General features: G+C 38.5%; 2 protein-coding genes across 5 annotated transcripts; one reads left to right on the top strand and one right to left on the bottom strand.

Moving 5' to 3' along the window:
* The first annotated feature begins 345 nt into the window (after positions 1 to 345).
* On the top strand, positions 346 to 12,765 carry nr1h4 (nuclear receptor subfamily 1, group H, member 4). 4 transcript variants are annotated; one of them, XM_044356804.1, is made up of 10 exons: positions 346 to 455; positions 1,258 to 1,433; positions 3,734 to 4,111; positions 6,789 to 6,929; positions 8,122 to 8,264; positions 8,866 to 8,964; positions 9,047 to 9,146; positions 9,281 to 9,427; positions 11,895 to 12,029; positions 12,247 to 12,765. In XM_044356804.1, the coding sequence occupies exons 2-10, from the start codon at positions 1,337 to 1,339 to the stop codon at positions 12,483 to 12,485; spliced, it is 1,479 nt and encodes a 492-aa protein (XP_044212739.1). In that variant the 5' UTR covers positions 346 to 455; positions 1,258 to 1,336; the 3' UTR covers positions 12,486 to 12,765. The 4 variants fall into 4 exon arrangements, with proteins under 4 accessions (XP_044212739.1, XP_044212740.1, XP_044212741.1 ...); XM_044356805.1 differs by having other exon boundaries at positions 347 to 455; positions 11,916 to 12,029; XM_044356806.1 differs by lacking the exon at positions 346 to 455 and adding an exon at positions 2,545 to 2,671 and having other exon boundaries at positions 1,363 to 1,433.
* Positions 12,766 to 14,122: 1,357 nt separating this feature from the next.
* On the bottom strand, positions 14,123 to 17,210 carry c1qtnf13 (C1q and TNF related 13). Its single transcript, XM_044356992.1, has 2 exons — positions 17,026 to 17,210; positions 14,123 to 15,802 (listed from the first exon to the last, which is right to left on the bottom strand). Exons 1-2 carry the CDS (start codon positions 17,063 to 17,065, stop codon positions 14,733 to 14,735), a joined length of 1,110 nt encoding a protein of 369 aa, XP_044212927.1. The 5' UTR covers positions 17,066 to 17,210; the 3' UTR covers positions 14,123 to 14,732.
* Positions 17,211 to 19,128: the final 1,918 nt, after the last annotated feature.

Genomic DNA, 19,128 nt, shown 5'->3' with positions numbered 1-19,128 from the left:
ACATTCAGTTTTATTCTAAGATAAGTCCAATAAACTACTGGACTAATAGCAGAATTTCTGCTCGGTTTGCTCTCAGTTGTTTGCGTCGTGTTAATCACTGGATGTATATGTTCCATGTGTGTTGTTTGTGTATGTGGGTGGGATTTGTAATCTGCTGGAGGATTCATGTGGCAGCCTCTTGTCTTGGTGAGATAAAGAGGGATTTTTTTAGAGAGTGTGTTTGGAGGGAGGGAGTTGACATGGACAGGGATGGACAGTTTAATTAATAACCACCATCCATTTCTCCCTGACCTCAACTGGTCACACATGCTCTTGCTGGAGTCCAGACACAAGCAGCTTGATGTGCATCAGCAAATATTGATGGAACTGTAGCTCACAGTGTGGATATCAGAAATAAGGCTGAAGAAGAAAGTTACAAAGCAGGAAAAACAGAGACATCATCTGACAGGGATAAGGTAAGGACTACGAGACCGAGTATTAATGTATTTCATGTTCACTGGTGAACACATGACTTCTTATGAGCCCGTGGTGTGCCACTGTGTCTGACGGGGAGAGAGGTATGTTTGGCTGTGTGGGCTGTTAAAATGAACTCGAGGTTTCTGTATCCTTGTGGGTTGCTTTTGGATCTCAGGGGAAATTACACCAAGTTAATTAAAAAAAAAATGTGGCAGATGAAGTCTATAAAAGTAATCGTTGCACATGTGACCATGTTGTGGCCTTGACACCAGAAAGGCCATGGAGAAGTTTAAAGACGTCATTCCTGAGATGCTTCCAAGCTCATTTACAATTCAGGTTTTTACTATAGTATTAAATTAGTTGTATATCTTAACTAAGACTGAAGGCTTGCACACATTATGTTTAATAAAATTACATTACAGGGGATAATAAAATGCTGATCTTGTGATACAGCCTGTTAAGAGAGCTTTAACTATTCAACATATACTTGAACATGTGATGGGACAGGACATATAAAAACTGCTCTAACAATAGATAGAAAGAATATACTCTTTGCATGACTTGTTGTCGGGGAGGCCTTGTTAGGGCCTGATCTTCATCCCCCACCTCCCTGCAGGCAGCTATCGAACATCTCATCCTTGTGTGGGAGAGAAGACCTGTCAGGTGTGTTGATGTAGAAACTCAGTAGCTGATGCTTAATTACTTTGTGATGGAGGTTTCAGAGGATCCTGCAGACCTCTAAGAGAGTCCAACAGAACTTCATCATGCTTGACAAATCACAATATTTCATGATCGTTACAGAAGCAATCAGAGACGTACAACTTCTGTGCAGCGCACTTCAACTGGCGTTTTCTGAGCTGCTGCCCGACAACCCTCCTGAATGAATGAGTGGGTGGGCCCCGACATCAATGTGGTGGGACCACTGCAAATCCCACCCAGCGATGAATTCTCCATCTCAGAAAGCTCCCACTTATTTGGTAAGTGTATTTGGCATGAACTAGGTCACAGAAAGACAAAACACATCTAAGAGTCTTCAGCCACACCAACAGTTCTGTGACACTGTACTTAGGCACAGGGGTGCTTTTAGCTGAACGCTAATGTCAGTATGCTAACATGCTCGCAATGACAATGCTGATGTTGTATGTTTAACATTTTCACCATCTCAGTTTAGAGTAGCATGATAACATTTGCTAATTAACACTGAACACAAAGCACAGCTAAGGTAATGGACACATTTTAATTTTGACCTGATAATGGTGCTACAAGGGAAATAAAGGGATTGCAAAAAGTTATTACAATTCATCATGAGGTAGACATAAATGTATCAACAAAACTTCATGGCAATCCATCCAAGAGTTGTTGAGACATTTCACTCAAAACCACAAATGTCAACCTAATAGCGTGACTGGAGGAAAAGTTAGTGGGCCACCAAAATCATAATGATTCAGAGCCATGAATATTCGTTCAAGATTTCATGACAATCCCTCCAATAATTGTTGAGATATTTCAGTGTGAACCAAAGTGGAGAGATAGAAAGATACCTCATCACAAAAGGCACAAAAGGAAAAGAAAAGAAATAGAATAACAGGCATCCCAGATCAGTGATCCTGAAGTTGTCAGGTACGTGGAAAGACCTGAATGTCACAACAACCAAGTCAGGCTGACAGCACAGCCTCCAATCAATCTGAGTCAGTTGTAACATCTTAACACCATGTGTTGCGATTGAGAGTGAGTAAAAATTAGTTAGTCAGCAAGCAGTAAATTGTTTCCCAGCACCTGCACGAGATTTTCAGGGACACATGTCTGTCTTGATGATGCATGAACTAGCTCACAGCCATTTAATAAACCCCTGCACACCACATTGTAGTCAGTTGGTAGCATCGCCAAAATCTGGAAATGACTTCACACATCAGTTAGCTACTTTTAATGATGTATAGAAATGTGACTGTCTAGTTAATGGTTAGCTGTGGCAACCTTTGTGCCACTTAGGATTTCTCAAGCAAGCGCCATGTTCAGTGCCTGATCTGCTGTTCTGCTGTTCTCACGTCTTTAAATGACAGAAATAAATAGAAGTTCATTTTTTTTTAGTTATAGTTAAAAGGAGAAACTAAACTACAAAACACAGCCTGAATGTCTGGATCAGAGCATAAAGTCTCTGAATAGTCTGTGTTTGGTATCACAGAGATGGCCATGGTCCAGACCAAGTCTTCAAAAGGTCAGTGTTACATTGTACTTAACAGGTATCGTATCAGTAAAGAGTGTCAGTTGTCTGTGATTTCCGAGAATGTTTTAGTACAGCTGAGAGATGATTCATGTAGAGCAGACGTAGTCTTTGAAATGGCATTCATCGCCCCTCTGCTGTTTTTAAAGATGTCATGATTATACCATACATGTTTTTGGAAATCAGCAGTGATAACACAATATCATGATCCTGCTAACATTCCTATATCAGTTTCAAATGTGCCAACTTGTTTGGAGCAGAGGTACATGTCATTCTAAAAGACACAGTGTGCTCTGTGCAAGCAAGTTGTTAATCATTTATGGGTTTATAGTATGTGTTGTGTGGGTTACTGAATACTGCTGAGCCAGTTTATATTCTGACAAGCTTCTGCAGCGAAGAACTTGAAATGTAAAGGCGTTTTTCCTTATCAGTATTGAGGGTTAAATGATAGTGATTAATGTTTCAGACTATAAAATCTGAGACAAACTGGTGATTTTGGGGTTAAAACATAGAAGTGACTTGACTTGAGATCATTCTAAGTGGATTTCCTTTGACATTTGACTGAATCTGACACTGAAGCTTCACCATTCTTCTTCAAGGAACCTGTCCATATATTGAAGCTCCAATAATCAATATTTTTATTGTAATGCTGTTACCTGTAGTGACAATCCCGCAGAGAGGAATCATCCAACTCTGCAGTTCCCAGTTTGTTTTAGCACCGTTCAGCACAATGTTTTGGTTTTCGGTTTGTTTTGGTTTTAACTTTTAGCAGCTGGAGGACCAGATATTTCCATCACGGGTTTGGTGGAGACCAAAATGGAGCTATGTAGTGGACTTCTGTACATTTGTTAGCTGTGCAGAAAAACAGCTCCAAATGAGTGCTGATGGTGCTCCATGTCTGTTGGATTTGTAAATAGGCATGTAATGTTGTGTTTAGACCTTGTTCCACTTCTCCCAAATGGCCAAATAAGAATCAATTAATACAGATTTAAATGTCAATTTAACTTTTGTACATGCTGTTCTTACGCCGTTTTCCATTTCCTCTTCTTCTTGTAGATATTCTGGCAGATCAAGGCAGTCCTCTACTGCAGGATCCCGACATATTACCCTTCAGCAGCTATCCCAGCATGCAGTACCCGTCCATGGAGCCAACCATGTCTTCCACACCATACTACTCCAGTCAGAACTACTACCCTCAATACAGTGGAGATGAGTGGTACTCACACACAGGGATATATGAACTGAGGAAAGGACCTCTCGAGGTCAATTATGATGCGGAGAGGGAGGAGGTGTCCACGGTGGTGCCTGCTGTGTGCAAGAGGACCCGGCACATCCCGCAGGCTGGAAGGGTCAAAGGGGAGGAACTGTGTGTTGTGTGTGGAGACAAGGCCTCTGGATACCACTATAACGCTCTCACCTGTGAGGGATGTAAAGGTGAGAGGAGCGTGCACGGCTATGTTGGATTTGAAATCATTTCCAGTGTTTGCTACTTGGGTTTTATTCATAAGGGCAATTTACTTTTTTTAATATGAAGCCAGAAACATGAGTAAACGCTCACACATACAAGGCGAATGTGTGTCCTGTAAAGATATTTCCAGTCGGATGTTTTGTTTATGATCAGCTTTTCAGGCAAAATGAAAGATCAGTCTACACTGGCATTAAACCTTTATGTTTTTTATCATCCACTCATGAGACATGCAATATACATATGTTAACCTCAAGTTTTGGAACTTTGACCATGTTTCACACAGATATCCAACATCATAACAGTATATGGATAACAGAAAATCACAAAAATACTGTATGTCCCATTCAACCAAAGTATTGGACAAAATGTAATTTTGACCAGATGATGGCACAAAAGTCAAAAGATCAAAGTTATTACAATTCAGCCTCTTGGGCCCATGAAAGTGTCTACCGATCCAAAGTCATTAGAACACATCGTCTGGGAACAATTGAGAATAATTTTGTACATTTCAGGCCAATCCATCCAATAGTTGTTGAGATATTTCAACTTGGTGCGATAAAGTCTGTAGGATTCATTCTCTGGAGACCAGGGATGTCTACAAATTTTCAAAGCAATCCATTTTAAAGTCGTTGAGATATGTCAGTCAGGACCAAGTCAGGGTCGACAGGCTGATCGCCATCCCCACAGCCATGCCACTAGCATGGTGAGCGAAGTCATGGCCTTTAGCAGCTCCTCCCCATGTTTCTATGACACCATGAATTTGCTGTGATTCCTGCCAAACTGTCGGCCAAATTACATACGAGTGTAATTCCACACTGTGATGTCGGACAATGCCAGGAGTGCAGCAGCTGGCCTGTCTTGCCATTTGACAGAGAATAGGCTCAGGTCTACCTGGCCTCTGCCTGGTACTGCTGCCAGATTGGGTTCCCTCTCAGCTTTCTGCCGTACAATGCAGGAGCAACCTGAGCTCAGTTACGTTAATGCATGTCATTGTGCTTAATGTCCTATGTCAGAATGTCTAATAACTGTTCCAAAGTTATTCTGTGTGTGTGTGCGTGTGGAGCATCCTCAGCTGGGCTCACAGGATTCTCTCTGTGATATTATTGGAACGAGATGTAACCTAAGAAGCAGTAATTTTATTTATATTGCAGTTATTTACATTCATTTCAGTGAGGAAAGATCCTGGATTTCAAAAATTTAGGCAGAGAGAAGGATCACTAAAATTTCTGACCTGTTCAGTGATGAGAACGTTTTCATTAATGATCTTCAAAAACTGTAGTGTCCCTCGTTGACATTGCTTTAAGTATCATCAAATAAGGAATCATGTTATTACAAGCGGTGTTACCTAATTTCTTCGTGAACAACAGAATTCCGAAACACAGTAACTCAGTCATGGATAATTTTAACATCAAATTTTAAGTAGTAAAAACTACTTTCCCTATTTGCTTTTAAGCTAGCTTTTAGATCGGACTCAACTTGTTGCCTTCTTCTCCTTCGTTCTGTTCTCTACCTGTTCCACTTTTTTCTTTTGGCCTCTGTTGATTACAGACTCTGCAGCCCTCTATTGGACATTCTGCAAAACTGCCACATTAATCATTTAATTTGATTAAATCCTCAACCATCAAACCCCATAAATAAACATTACATTTATGGGGGTTAGACTGACATTATTCCAAAAGGTTTCCTTCGGTATCTGACTGCTTTGGACACTTAGGCTTCACCAGTCTTATTAAAGGAACCAGTCCATATTATTAAAGCTGCACTAATCAATGTTTTTGATGACTATGGCTGTAACTTGTAGGGACGATCTCACAGAGAATTATCACCCAAATCTGCAGTTTCCCTCAGCTTTACGGAGCTCTTGTTGCATATTTCAGCTCACTTGTGTTGGTTATCCGTTCTGCAACTTTACTGTTTTGGTTCACTCTCACAGCTCTCATTAGTGTCGCTTTTGGCAGCGGCAAACAGCTGTTTTCAGCTGAAAAGCTCTGAACTCACTATGCACTCCCTGCCCAGCAGCAAACAGCAGAGAGAGTTAGCAGCTGGTGAACATGGTGGAACATTAAGCAGCTAAATATCCAGATATTTCCCTCAGGAGTTGGTGGAGACAAAAGATGAGGGAGAGTGAATATTGGATTTACATTCCTCAGGTGGCAGGGTGATATTATGTCAGTGTTGTGTTGACAGCTTGTTTCCACTGCCTCAAAATATCCACAAAATCAATTAATGCATGTTTAAGTATCAGTATAACTCCATATGGAGAACGGACTCTTTCAGACTTGTATTACAGTATATTATATATACAGTATATATACAATTTAGTTATTACCCCTTATACGTCAACGAGTAAGCGGTAATTTACCCCACTACTTTACTGTTGGGTAATACATCATATTTATAAGATAAATGTGTTATTATGTAGAATCTTAATGTGCAAAATAACTAGCAACTATAGCTGTCAAATAAATGCAGACGAGTAAAAAGTACAATCTAAAATGTAATAGAGTAGAAGTACAAAGTAGCATCAAAAGGAAACAATTAAGTACCTCAAAACTGCACAATTGTCCATTTCTATATCAAAGTGCAAAATGTATCAGCATCTTCTGTTCCAGGTTCATGCCTTGTTTCGCCCTCCATGTTCAGGTTTCTTCAGACGGAGCATAACAAAGAACGCTGTGTACAAATGCAAGAGTGGCGGAAACTGTGAGATGGACATGTACATGCGCAGGAAATGCCAGGAGTGCCGACTAAGAAAATGCAAGGAGATGGGCATGCTGGCAGAATGTGAGTATCACTGCTTGTTAATAGACTTTGATACCTGTTCATGTTGGCAGAACACTGAGGCAATCTTAATCAATAATGTGGGGAATGAAAGGAATGTAGATACTGTACATTCATATCATGCACACACTCTATTTTAACTTCAGTAGAGTCAAGAAAGACAGTCAAAGGCTGCCGTGGTGAGCCCTCATTTGCTATTCTGACATGACCTGTTTTATTTTACTGTGGGATTGAATGTCTCATATCACACAGAAGAAAGACCCAGCTTTTGTTACTGCTACAGAAATAGAAGCAGTTAAACAGACACCTTAAGCTCCATTTAGGACAAATTAACACCATCATTAAAAGAAATTTGCTATAGTGTTGTTTGTCTTAAAAGTTCTCTTAACACGTTTGTCTAGGGTTTTTAAATACTGAGCATAATTCAGTTGTAAAGACAGAAACTGTAAATGTGAACATGTACTTTCTCTGGAGTCTTTGGAGGATTATTAGTTATCGGGTCAATTAGGAGCTGTCAGTTGAAAAGGGCAGGAGGACAGACTGGACTCCTGTTGCTCATAAATAGTGCAGGCAAGTTGTGATGAATATTGCAGGGTGGCAGGCACTGATGACTAACTGCTGCTGCAACAGAGACTCAAAGACCTTTTTTTGTCATAATGTAAAAAGACAGATACTCTCCTCACTGTCCTCTCAGGACATTGTCTCTCTTGTTCAAAGAGGGAAATTATTTCATCAAAATCAGAAAAAAATGTGAAGTAATGACAAGGTTTTTGTATTCACGCAATACTATTAAGATATGATAATACAAGACAGTTAAATGAAAACATATTGATCATTACTGGGAAATGAATTGAATATAACAAAAAAAGAATATATAATGTGCAAAAATGTACATTTATGCTGGTATAAACTGAGTCACATGTTACATAGAGTGTATTTAGTATAGTGGGTATATGCTGAGCTAAGGATCACTGACTTTTATGGATTAAGTTAAAGTGGATATGATGGTAAAACATTAATTGCACAAGATTAAAACAGCAACATTTCAAAGTTCACCAGTTGTTCTATATAAATGTTTACCAATATACAATATATCAAAGGTCTCATAAATGAAAGTAAACGTTTACAACTGCTGCTGAATGAAGAGCTGTGAGGCATTTAACACACAAAGTGAAGCCTTCATCACTGCCGGCAGGTCTGCTGACAGAGATCCAGTGTAAATCTAAAAGGCTGCGCAAGAACACCAAGGCCTCCCCGGGACAGTCGACCGGAGACGAGACAGAGGGGGCGGACAACATAGACAACAAACAGGTCACCTCAACCACCAAACTGTCAAAGGTAATCAGACACACTCGTTGTACAGCATGTATACTGACTGATGAGTGTGCCACATGTTTCCTCCTTGATTTCACATATTTCTACAAGTTCAGGTTTGCTAAAACAAACTTATGTTGCATTTTATTTTACTTTAGACAAAATGGCTGTTTCCTATAATTTGGGAAATACCCTAATGCATATTATATAAATTTCAGGTGTGGCATTAACCAGTTTATCTATGTGTGATGCTGTGACGGGCTAGACATATAAGTAATAAAGTAGTTATAAATCATGATTTACTCCAGAAGAAACAACACTCTCTGTTTATCAAAAAGTACATATTGTGGCGTTGTGTTATTGTTCACTTGACAGGACTCACCAAGGTTGTGTGTAGTTTTAAAAAGTTGTCCAAGAAATGTGCACGAAAAAGTAATTAAGGGTTCAAATAACCTTTTTGACAGCTGGATGTTAGTTTTAAGAAATGTGCCACCACAAGTTTGGAATGAATTACCAGCTCCTCAAACTCCTACATATAAATCATATAAAGTCTGTTATATAAGCTGTGAAACAAACAACATCTGGCACCACTTATGTGTTGTTTTTGTTTTCTCTTTTTATTCAGGAAAAAGTTGAAATTACAAAAGAGCAGCGGGCACTGATGAAAGTCGTTGTAGACGCTTACAACAGACATCAAATTCCTCAAGATGTGGCCAAAAAACTGGTATATTACACTTAATATCACTTCACATTTCATTTTTGTCAATCTGTTTGATTGCTGTTTACTGTTGTTGTTCCCCCCACAGCTACAAGAACAGTACAGCGCAGAGGAAAACTTCCTCCTATTGACAGAAATGGCAACAAGTCAAGTCCAAGTTCTGGTGGAGTTTACAAAAAATATTCCAGGTATCGTTTCCTTGTTTGCAAATCATATAGAATATACACTTTTACAGGCCTCACCACACTGGTGCTGCAATGCCAGCAAAATTACAAAATGTGTTCCTTGCTGGATGTAACGCATGCTGTGACGCCTCTTGCAGGCTTTCTGTCTCTGGATCATGAAGATCAAATCGCTCTGCTGAAAGGTTCGGCTGTGGAAGCCATGTTTCTGCGCTCTGCTCAGGTTTTCAGCAGAAAGATGCCGAACGGACACACGGAAGTTTTGGAAGAGAGGATACGTAAGAGTGGTGAGTCGACCGAAGCTATACATCTGTGAATGTCAGGTGCTGTCTGATACATCATGGTGTACTTTTGGTACTGAAGAGCTCCATCCAAATTCAGATGGTGTAACTACTCTGATTCATTTGGTTATAATGAAAACTGAACTTAAATCACTCAAAATATAATAATCTGTGTTATTGTGAGTGTGAAACTACAATATCTGAAGTATTTCATGACCTTCAGGAGTCTTGGTCCTTTGCACCACCATTTGCAGCATCATGACATTTGTTGCTCCAACTGCAGTCAAGCAGCCAAGTCTAGTCAGATCAATAATTCATCTCCCTGATCTGTGTGATGCGGCTGAGAGATGTGTGCTGACCTGTTGATCTCTGGATGGGTGTAGGTTACACAAGGTGCACAGACACCCTTGCTGGGTACAGTTTCACTCGGTTTGGGCGTGTGTGTGGGCACGCTCACAGGTAAAGGAGAGCATTCAAGGCAAACACAGCTCTTTGGTAGCATTGATAAACACACACGTATATATTGTTGGAAAAAAAAGGGTTTTCTCAAATAGATATTACATATACAGTTACCCCAGAGTTTACTGCCTGGTGGTTTAAAAACATTTTTTTTGTTTGCGAGGTGTCATCATGTCAGCCAGGTTGGACAGTTAGACAGACAGTGACAGTGATGGCAGGAGTGTGTGTGTGTGTATGTGTGTGTGCGTCACTGGGACCCTCAGCGCTGCTCTGGTGTGAATGGTGGGGATAAGAGATATTCACACTAAAGGCCAGTCTGGGAGAATAAGGGAGCAAAGCTGTCTGAAGAGACCATTGTTCCTTATCAAAACATCAAGAGTGCTATTGTCCACTTCTCTCCCTCTGAGCCCCACTGGCATTTCTGAGTGCTTGATGATGTGTCCAAGCAGACAGACACCCTGTGCTAGTTTCAAGAGAGTCAAAAGTAGGAACTGCTGCCAGTGTGTGAGAAGAAACTGAATGCAAACATTTGAAATGATATACAGAGCACTGTGCAGTTTGGCGGCAGTGCATCTGTAGTATTCATTCTTATATATCATTTAATTGTTATTTTTAAAAGAACAGCATGAAAGTTCATATTTGCTTTATATTTTTATGTTCACCAAGAAACGTTTACTCTTGAAAGGAGAATGAAAATAATCTTTGTGCAGATCTTACTGTTATTGTTGCTATTATTTTAATTTGTACAAAGAAATATTGTGACATTATGTAATTAGAGTATTTCAGTTATGGAATCATACAGTGAAACACTGATCCAACGCCTCATTTGACAGTAATTAATCCTTGTTATAGAAAAGATTTTACAGTTAAAACAACTTTTATCTCTCTCAGATATTAATTATGATACCACTTAGGTATAAAGATATACTTCAAGAAGAATCTGCTGCACATTGATTAATTCTTTCTTTGTTTCACCCATCCATAACATCACATTCATCTCAATAAGACACAGCGACGTCATCTTTGACGCTCTGCTCTGATTTGTAGAGGAAAAGCTGAACAGTTTGTTAGCCTTCGAGGTGAAGTGGTAATTGTAGTATTACATTTGATTTTAAAAGGCGGCCATTTCCAAGTGGTTTCAAAGTGCAAGATTGTTTCAAATGCACTGAACTGTGTGAAGCGTTTTGCAAAAAGTGTAATTCAGGAAGTTGGTTTTCTTTTCTTGTCTTTTTTTTTTTCAAAATTAATCATTAATTCTTTGGATGTTTGGATGTCAGATGGTTATTGCGTAACAACATCCACTATGAGACTGTGCAACTTTTTTGTTTGTTGAGTTGTTTTGTTATCAGCTGATGCGGTTTCTGATTTCAATTTGAATTTACAGGCAAAGCTACTGTAGAAGTCCTTACTTAGTAATCAGTCTTGGTCTACAGAGAATCAAATGGTTTTTTAGTGTTTAGATACAGTGTTTAGTTTGAAAGGTGCATTTGTTTTCAAACAAAATAACACCAGAATATTTACTGTGAGAACATGAGGTGCATGATCATATACAGAACCAGTCAAAGGATTGCACACACCTTCCCATTCACTTGAATGAGAAAGTGTGTCCAAACTTTTAACTGGTGCTGTAGGTGAACAATAATGCAGATTAGAGGCGTCCTGGCTCAAAGTGCAAACGGTTATGCAAGACGAGCTCTTCCTGCTTTTTTCCTCTTATAAGTGAATATTACCACATGACATTGACCATGTGTGTTGTTCCCACCTTTATACAGCATTTTGCGCCTTCATTTATATAATTATCTCATCACAAGAGGTGCAGCATGTGAGTTAGTTTACCAGTGTCCAAGTTTAAATTTTTGGTATCAGACAGATTTCCATTAAATATAAGAACTTTTTTTTAACACCTTTCATATAGATACAGGAAGGATACAGTGGATTTAAAACTGTAAGATTTAACCTCAGCAGTCAGGATCAAAGACTTAAGGTTCATATTTGACTTTACTGTATTGTACAGTTGCTTGTGTGTTTTCTGCAGGTATATCAGATGAGTTTATCACACCATTGTTCAACTTTTACAAAAGCATTGGTGAACTCCACATGGCGCAGGAGGAACAGGCCCTCCTCACCGCCATAACCATCCTGACACCAGGTGAGCCAGTATCAACAGCTTTAATTGATATTTTGTTGTGCCAAGTTGTTGTGTCACATGTGCGGTGTGTTTCCTAAATCAATATCATCCTTAAAAAACTAATGTATCATCACTAGATTTGGTCAGGTGTCTATATAAACAGACATCTGAGTCTCGCTTTAGAGCTCGCTCTGAGTTTTGCCTGCCTGACTGTCTGCTTCACCCTTTTCCTCTCCAGACCGGCCTTATGTGAAGAATCAGCAGGCTGTCGAGAGACTTCAGGAGCCAATGCTGGACGTGCTGAGGAAGCTGTGTGTCCTGCAGCATCAACAGGAGCCACAATACTTTGCTCGTCTCCTGGGCCGACTGACGGAGCTGAGGACACTCAACCACTATCATGCAGAGATGCTCACATCCTGGAGGATGAATGACCACAAATTTACCCCGTTGCTCTGTGAGATCTGGGATGTGCAGTGACACACCAGGAGAAGGTGTCAAGTGGTAGTTTGGGGATGATAATATGGACATTTCATGTCATGGTCCAGCCACAGTGCATATTTATATTGGATGATATGGAATTAAATCCCTGCACAACCTGTTTGCCTCTGTGTTGCCTGACCTTAGTGACAGTTATCATCATTTTGTTTTACTGTGGAGTTCAGCCAACTCAGACATTTGAAACATTACATTAAAGGATAAGTTCACAATTTTTAAAATCTGTCTTAAAACAACAGTCAGGTGCCCATATGAACATAGAAACAGGTTTCCTTGTTGTAATCATTCCTCCTGTTCATACTGACCATTAGAAGATCCACTTCAAATGCACTTACAATGTCTGAATTCCCTCTTTGTGTCTTGATGGACAGTGTTTTCCTGTTCAGTTGCAGTGGAAGGATTGTAACAAAAAGAGGGGATCTGGCACTAAAAAGACAGTAAGATATTGACTTGATTTGACTCATTTGGATGGCTGAAGCTTCATATTAGCTTCAGATAAATGTTTAAATACATTTTTGCACAGAAAAAGGGCTGTGGATTTTGGGATCTGTGGATCTCTACGTGGCCAGTATGAACAGGCACTTCAATATTGTTTTAAGACAGAATTGTGAACCTGTCCTTTAAGTACAGAAAGGTTTTGAGCACAAAGAGGCAACTGTTCAAAGTTTGGCAAATTTCTTTTACTGTGGACGTCATGTAAAACATATTGAAGACCCAGAGGGATTAGTAGACAAGTACAAACACTGGAACGTATGCAAAGCAGAGATGGTGCTCATTAGTTTAGATTACATTGAATTTAATGATGGGTTCATTTTTTTTTTATTTGTAAAACCACACATACACATACTGGCTGTAAATACATAAAAGTTGTATATTATTCCTCAATGAATTACAAGATTAATAGGAAAATGTTTACATTTATAAATGTTTAAGCTTATTTTTATAGCTGTTTGTTAGCACAGGGGAAACAACCATTTGTTGAGGAGTACACATACAGATGTGATATCTGCTACATCTGGTTCCTTGTTTCTCATATCATTTTTTCTGAAATATTATCTTAATAAATTAAACAGAAATATGTTTAATTTACTGAAAAAATGTTGACTAAATATTAAAATATGAATATAAAAGGTTTTCTGATTAAATATGGTCTTTCATTTTACAAACTGGAACAACAACTAGGAAAAACAATTATTTTATAACTTGTTTAGTTATTCTGTATCTCACATTTAACCTTCTTTATTAATATTTCATTCTAGCAGGGTATCAGAACAAATGTTTCAGTCAATTTTCTATAATTAAAGAATATTTACCAGTGCTGTTGGCCATTTTTAATGCATACATATCATTACACTGATGTTGATGTTTGGTTCCTCCATTCTTCCCTTTTGTAAAGCTCATTCTTAGATTTTGTGATACTTGGTGTATTGCTATGATGGCTGTAGTTGATATTAATTGTGGTCGTTGTAGAACTAACGAGTTTTAACAGTTGCAGCAGCTACACCTGGAGAGTAGTACAACTGACAGTACAGTCAACATAAATGTAAACTGACTTTACCTTGTACTCAGTGCAACATATTGTTATTTGACTTAGAAGAAATGAGAACTTTTTAATTCACTCAAGTGTATGAATTTATTAAGTTTTGCCTAAAATGCACACAAAACATCAAAATAGATACATCCACAGTATAAAAGCTCCTCATGTAACACCACTCACATGATCATGATGTATCTAAAAATCTCATTTTTACAGTGAGTAAATTTTAACCATTATACAGAAAATAAACTATACATAATTTACAAAATTGTCCTCATGCCGTACAATGATCATTTTTACATTAAATGCTTTTAAAACTTCTAAATACAAATAATTCTAAAAATAAATTTGTGAACCAAACTGCAATTTATTAGTTGATCAAGAATTTATCATACAAACACAAACAATACTTTGTCTTTTTGTGATGTCTTACAGGTAATTGCACTTTTAGGACAAAAATAACCATCTTGAATGCTGGATAATAGTAATACAGCGCCATCTTGTGGAGAAATTTGGCAACAAACTTTATCCCTGGAATTACATTGTTTGAACAGTAAACATACTTACACTATACTGAAAAAAAAAGATTAAAACAATTTTGTATCTGCTTAATCCATATAGAAATAACCTACAGAATTTCTACAAATCAAACAAAATAAGTTTACACATGACACCATGAAGGGTGGAGACGTTTAGAGATGAGTTCTGTCCTGGTTTGTGGGAGGAGTGACTGGTTCTGCTTCAGGATACACCAGGAAGCCAGAGAAGGTGGTGTACCTCCCCTGGTTGCTGTAAACGGCGTAGCGCTCATCCTGCTGACTGTACAGCCACACGCTGTCGCCCCGACGGAGAGACAGCAGCAAGCTCTGACTCTGCATCTCCCGCCTCTTGGATGTGTCCTCATCAAACACCATGGCCTGCACCTGGCCCTTCCCGGTCATCAGCTTCACAGAAACAGCTTTACGAGGGTGTTTCCCCACAGTGAAAGCAAAGTAGTAGGCCCCTGGGAAATGGCAGGTGAACAGTCCTGAGGTTTTGTTGAAATGGCCGCCGATGTTGACGTACTCCACATCAAAGGTCAGAGGTGGCTTGCTCTGCTGCCTGCCACTCTGACCCATGAATGTGGATGTCCGTGCCACTGAGAAGGCCGATCGCGGCTGCTCTGACATCTGACCTCCCCAGGGATCAGCGTGGGGGGGACAGTTCGGGTAGTACAGCCCTGGTTGGGACAGGTGATTGCTGATGTAGCTGCTGGTGGAGGTTTCAGGATAGACGAGGTAACCAGAGAAGGTGATGTAAGGGCCAGCATTGCTGTACAAAGCATACTGGGGACTTTGCTGCAACATTAACCACACTGTGTCCATTTCCTTCAAGTTGATCATTATGCTTTGGCTTTGAACTTTCCTTCCTTTCTTGCGGTAGTCATCATACGCTATAGCCTGCACCTCCTCCGTGTTCTTCACCAGTATGACAGAAAGCATTTTCTTTGGAAATTTCCCCACAGAGAAGGAGAAATAGTAAGCTCCGGGGATGCGGCAGCGGAAGTGACCGGTGTCCGGATTGAAATCTCCTCCGATGTTGACCATGAGCCTGTTGAAGGTCACTGCCTTCTGCTTGCCTCCTACCACACTGTTGGTTTGTGTGGCGGAGAAAGCAGAGCGGATCCCTGTTGTCACTGGAGGGGCATGAAGGGGTGAAACTGGTCCAGAGCAGGCGATCATGATGAAGAAACATGCCAGGTAGCAGTGAGTGCTCCACTGAGCTAAAAAAAAAAAAAAAAAAAATCAAAGAAATTACATTTACAGATGACAGAAAGAAACTTAATATTTGAGGTGTTGTTGCTGTATGAAATAGAAATCTATTAAATTTCAAGGAAAGATAAACTTCTGTTAGATTGAGCCTTGTGTGTAATAATGCCTGTAAAATACTCCAAGCTGATAAAGAAGTCTGGCTAAGCCCTGTCGAGATAGATCTCAAATCAAGCACTCAGTGTGAGCAGTAGCCCCTCTATAATGTGGCTGATATTGTCTGTTCTCTCTGTGCACTGAGAGAAGGGACTAGATTAGGTGCTGGTTCATCTGTTCCTGTGTGTGTCAAACAATGGAAAATTTTGGAGGGTTGGTGAGGTGGGGCAGGGCAGAATGCTAAAAGACATCACTGTTAAGTGTCAATGAAACGTTACTGGGAAGTGTGGGTAGGTTGGAGCAAATCAGTCCCATGAAATTGTAGCTTTTTCATTATTTCTTAGGGAATTCATCTGTTTACATTCCAGAAATTGTGCTATTTTTACCTTTACACATATTGAGGTAAGAGATAAAATAAGGTAAGATATGTACCGGTAGAAAAGCATTATTTTATACAAAATTACTTTGGAGGAGCTTTTCTTTTAAATGTTTGGAAACGTCCACAGAATTTTAAATCACACAATGTCAGACTGGTCTGAAGCGTCTTCATGATCAACAGTAAACTAGTGGAAACCTTGCACCTGTAAAGGCGACCAACATGAGTAGTAATTAGGCTCAGATTTTACACCTGGCTTTTCCTCCTCTTGCCTGTAATATGCATATTTTACAAAAGACTAATAATAGATATTTTGCCCGAAAAGCAGTAATGTTGTCAGAGTTAGGAAACAAGTGAGCTGGCAAAAGAGTAGCTTTATAGGAGTCAGATACTCACATTTAGGTTTCAATAAACTTTTCAAAACTACAATCCAACATTTAAAAAAAAAAGTCTACCGTGTAACATGTTGAATTCTTATGGATTTGAATGCAAGTTTGTGTAAAAAAATGTCAAAAAAAACCTTGAGTACAATGAACTTGATCAGAGATAACCTAAAATCACCACAAAATTCAAAATAATCTTTTTCTATTACATTTTCCTGCCAATATAAATAAAATAACAGATCATACATTCATTTCCCTTTCTGTTTCCACTCAATGAATTTGTGCTCAAAAACAAAATCAATTAAAAAAATATCAGACTCACCTGTTGGGCTCTGTTGGGATAGAAATTGCATGCTGGACATCCTCTTCTAGTCACTTTTTTAAAATGAAGCTCCAGTGAGTTCGCTGCACTGCTAATGTCCACATAACAGGCCTGGCACCCACAGGGACAATGCTTTTGTTCCTACGCATATATCAGGAGGAGGAGCTCCAAACACCCTCCAATATATAGCTCCTATTGGGCCTGCAGTGCAAAAAAAAAAAAAAAAGTGAACATGCCTTGAACCGTGGAAGTGTTAAGTCTAATTCATGCTTTGTTTTGTCTAAAACAGGTAGAGAAGCTGTAGGACACACATTCTGGCAGCCTCAGAGAAACATTTGCCTCCGAATCAAGTTGTTAGTTTAGATAAAAAAGTTCTGGAAATGTGAATGTGGAAGATGTATTAAGTTGCCAAATAACGCACTGCTATGTTTATGGTATCTGCCAAGGTGCTGTAAATAAATAAACTGCACTCTGTAGATGTGATGTAATGATTTGATCAAAGTGTTGTGGAGGGTAAAGTCACAACTGAACAAATCATTAAAATTCACCATTAAATTTATCAATATCACAGTGTAAAACTGCTCCATAAAGGTGTAAAATCTCCACCTGAAAAGTGTCTATAAGTGGCAAATAAATGTAGTGGAGTAAAAAGTATCACAATTCCCTCAGAGTTGTAGTGCAGTGGGAGTTATGTGTGGGACTTATTGTTGTTGTTGTTGTTGTTGTTATTGTTGTCATTCATTAAAGATTCTCTGTTTGTTTGTTTATGTTTTGTTGTTGTTGTTTGTTTGTTGTTTGTTTTTGTTTCTGCTTGTGCAGTGGTGCGGAAGATGTTTGTGTTGATTTGTTTTATTCCGGAAAATAATAAATAATTCTAAAAAAAAGTAGCATAAAATGGAAAGTAAAGTACAAGTACCTCAAATGTGTACTTAAGTACATTAGTTAGTTACATTGCACTGCTGGTATTTCAATGGTGTTTACCATGAGAAATTGAAGAACTATACATAAGTCTGATGCACAGACTTGTTATTCCTTGAAACAATTTCACATAAAACTGCATCAAATATTGTTCTTTTAAAAAACTATTTACACAATGGAACTTACAACAGGTTTACCTTTCCAGCAACAGTAACAAGGCAACGTATGCTCGAGGTAGTGTACAGATCATAATACATCAATAAAGAAATCAATAGAAAAAGCAAACAAAAACAAAATTAAATTAATTACAAATCAAATTCATTACACAAGACTCTAGTTTTCATGGCATTAGAATTTGTGCAGTATTTTAATGTTTCCAGGTAGGATTTTAAGTTTTAGGACATGTTGGATTTCTGTTTTGCAAATTTGCTGGTGTGTTTATGGAATTTTGCCAATAAAGAAATAAGATTAATAACATATATTTTCTTGATAGGCATTTCATCAGCAAAAAAAATCCAAATAAAACAAATTCAATTTTGAGACACCTCTCACATCTTATTTGAAACAAAAAATTACTACCTATACCAATATACAGATTATTCCAAACAAATACAGAAGCAGGTTTACTAGTTGTGCCCCTCTGGATTATTTCTCTTATACATTTAATATTATTTTTTATACTTTTTTATACTGAATTCCCTATATAAAATCCTGGTGGAGTAGTCTGATGTGTTATATCTCTGGTTGACAGCAGCATTTTAATACCTGATAACATCAAAGACAATAGTAATACTACTACTCCCTGGAGAATTTGATATTGTCTTTTTTTTCCATCACTTTATTTATAGAAGGCGTCACTTACAACATGTGTGACATTAATACAATAACTATAACAATAAATAGGAAACAATTATGCATCATAATGAAATAAAGATAACATAAAGAACATGACTTCACTTTCAGTTTGTTGTTACAGACAACATGGGAACAGGACAAAGAGTCAAAGTAATAATAATAATTAAACAGATAAAAAATAACTTAACAGAAAAGGCAATAAAATCAGATTTACTTAGAGCATATTAATTGTATGTGCACATTTCATAGACTAAAAATACTCTCTAAATTCAATCATGAAAAATTCAAACGAGAACTTGGATTTATGGATGTGAAATGTTCCCAGTAAAA

This window comes from Thunnus albacares, chromosome 7 (genome assembly GCF_914725855.1).
Source record: "Thunnus albacares chromosome 7, fThuAlb1.1, whole genome shotgun sequence".
In the NCBI taxonomy this organism is placed as follows: domain Eukaryota; kingdom Metazoa; phylum Chordata; class Actinopteri; order Scombriformes; family Scombridae; genus Thunnus; species Thunnus albacares.
Note: the sequence above shows the minus strand (reverse complement) of the source record. Positions and strands in the feature narration are given on the sequence as shown.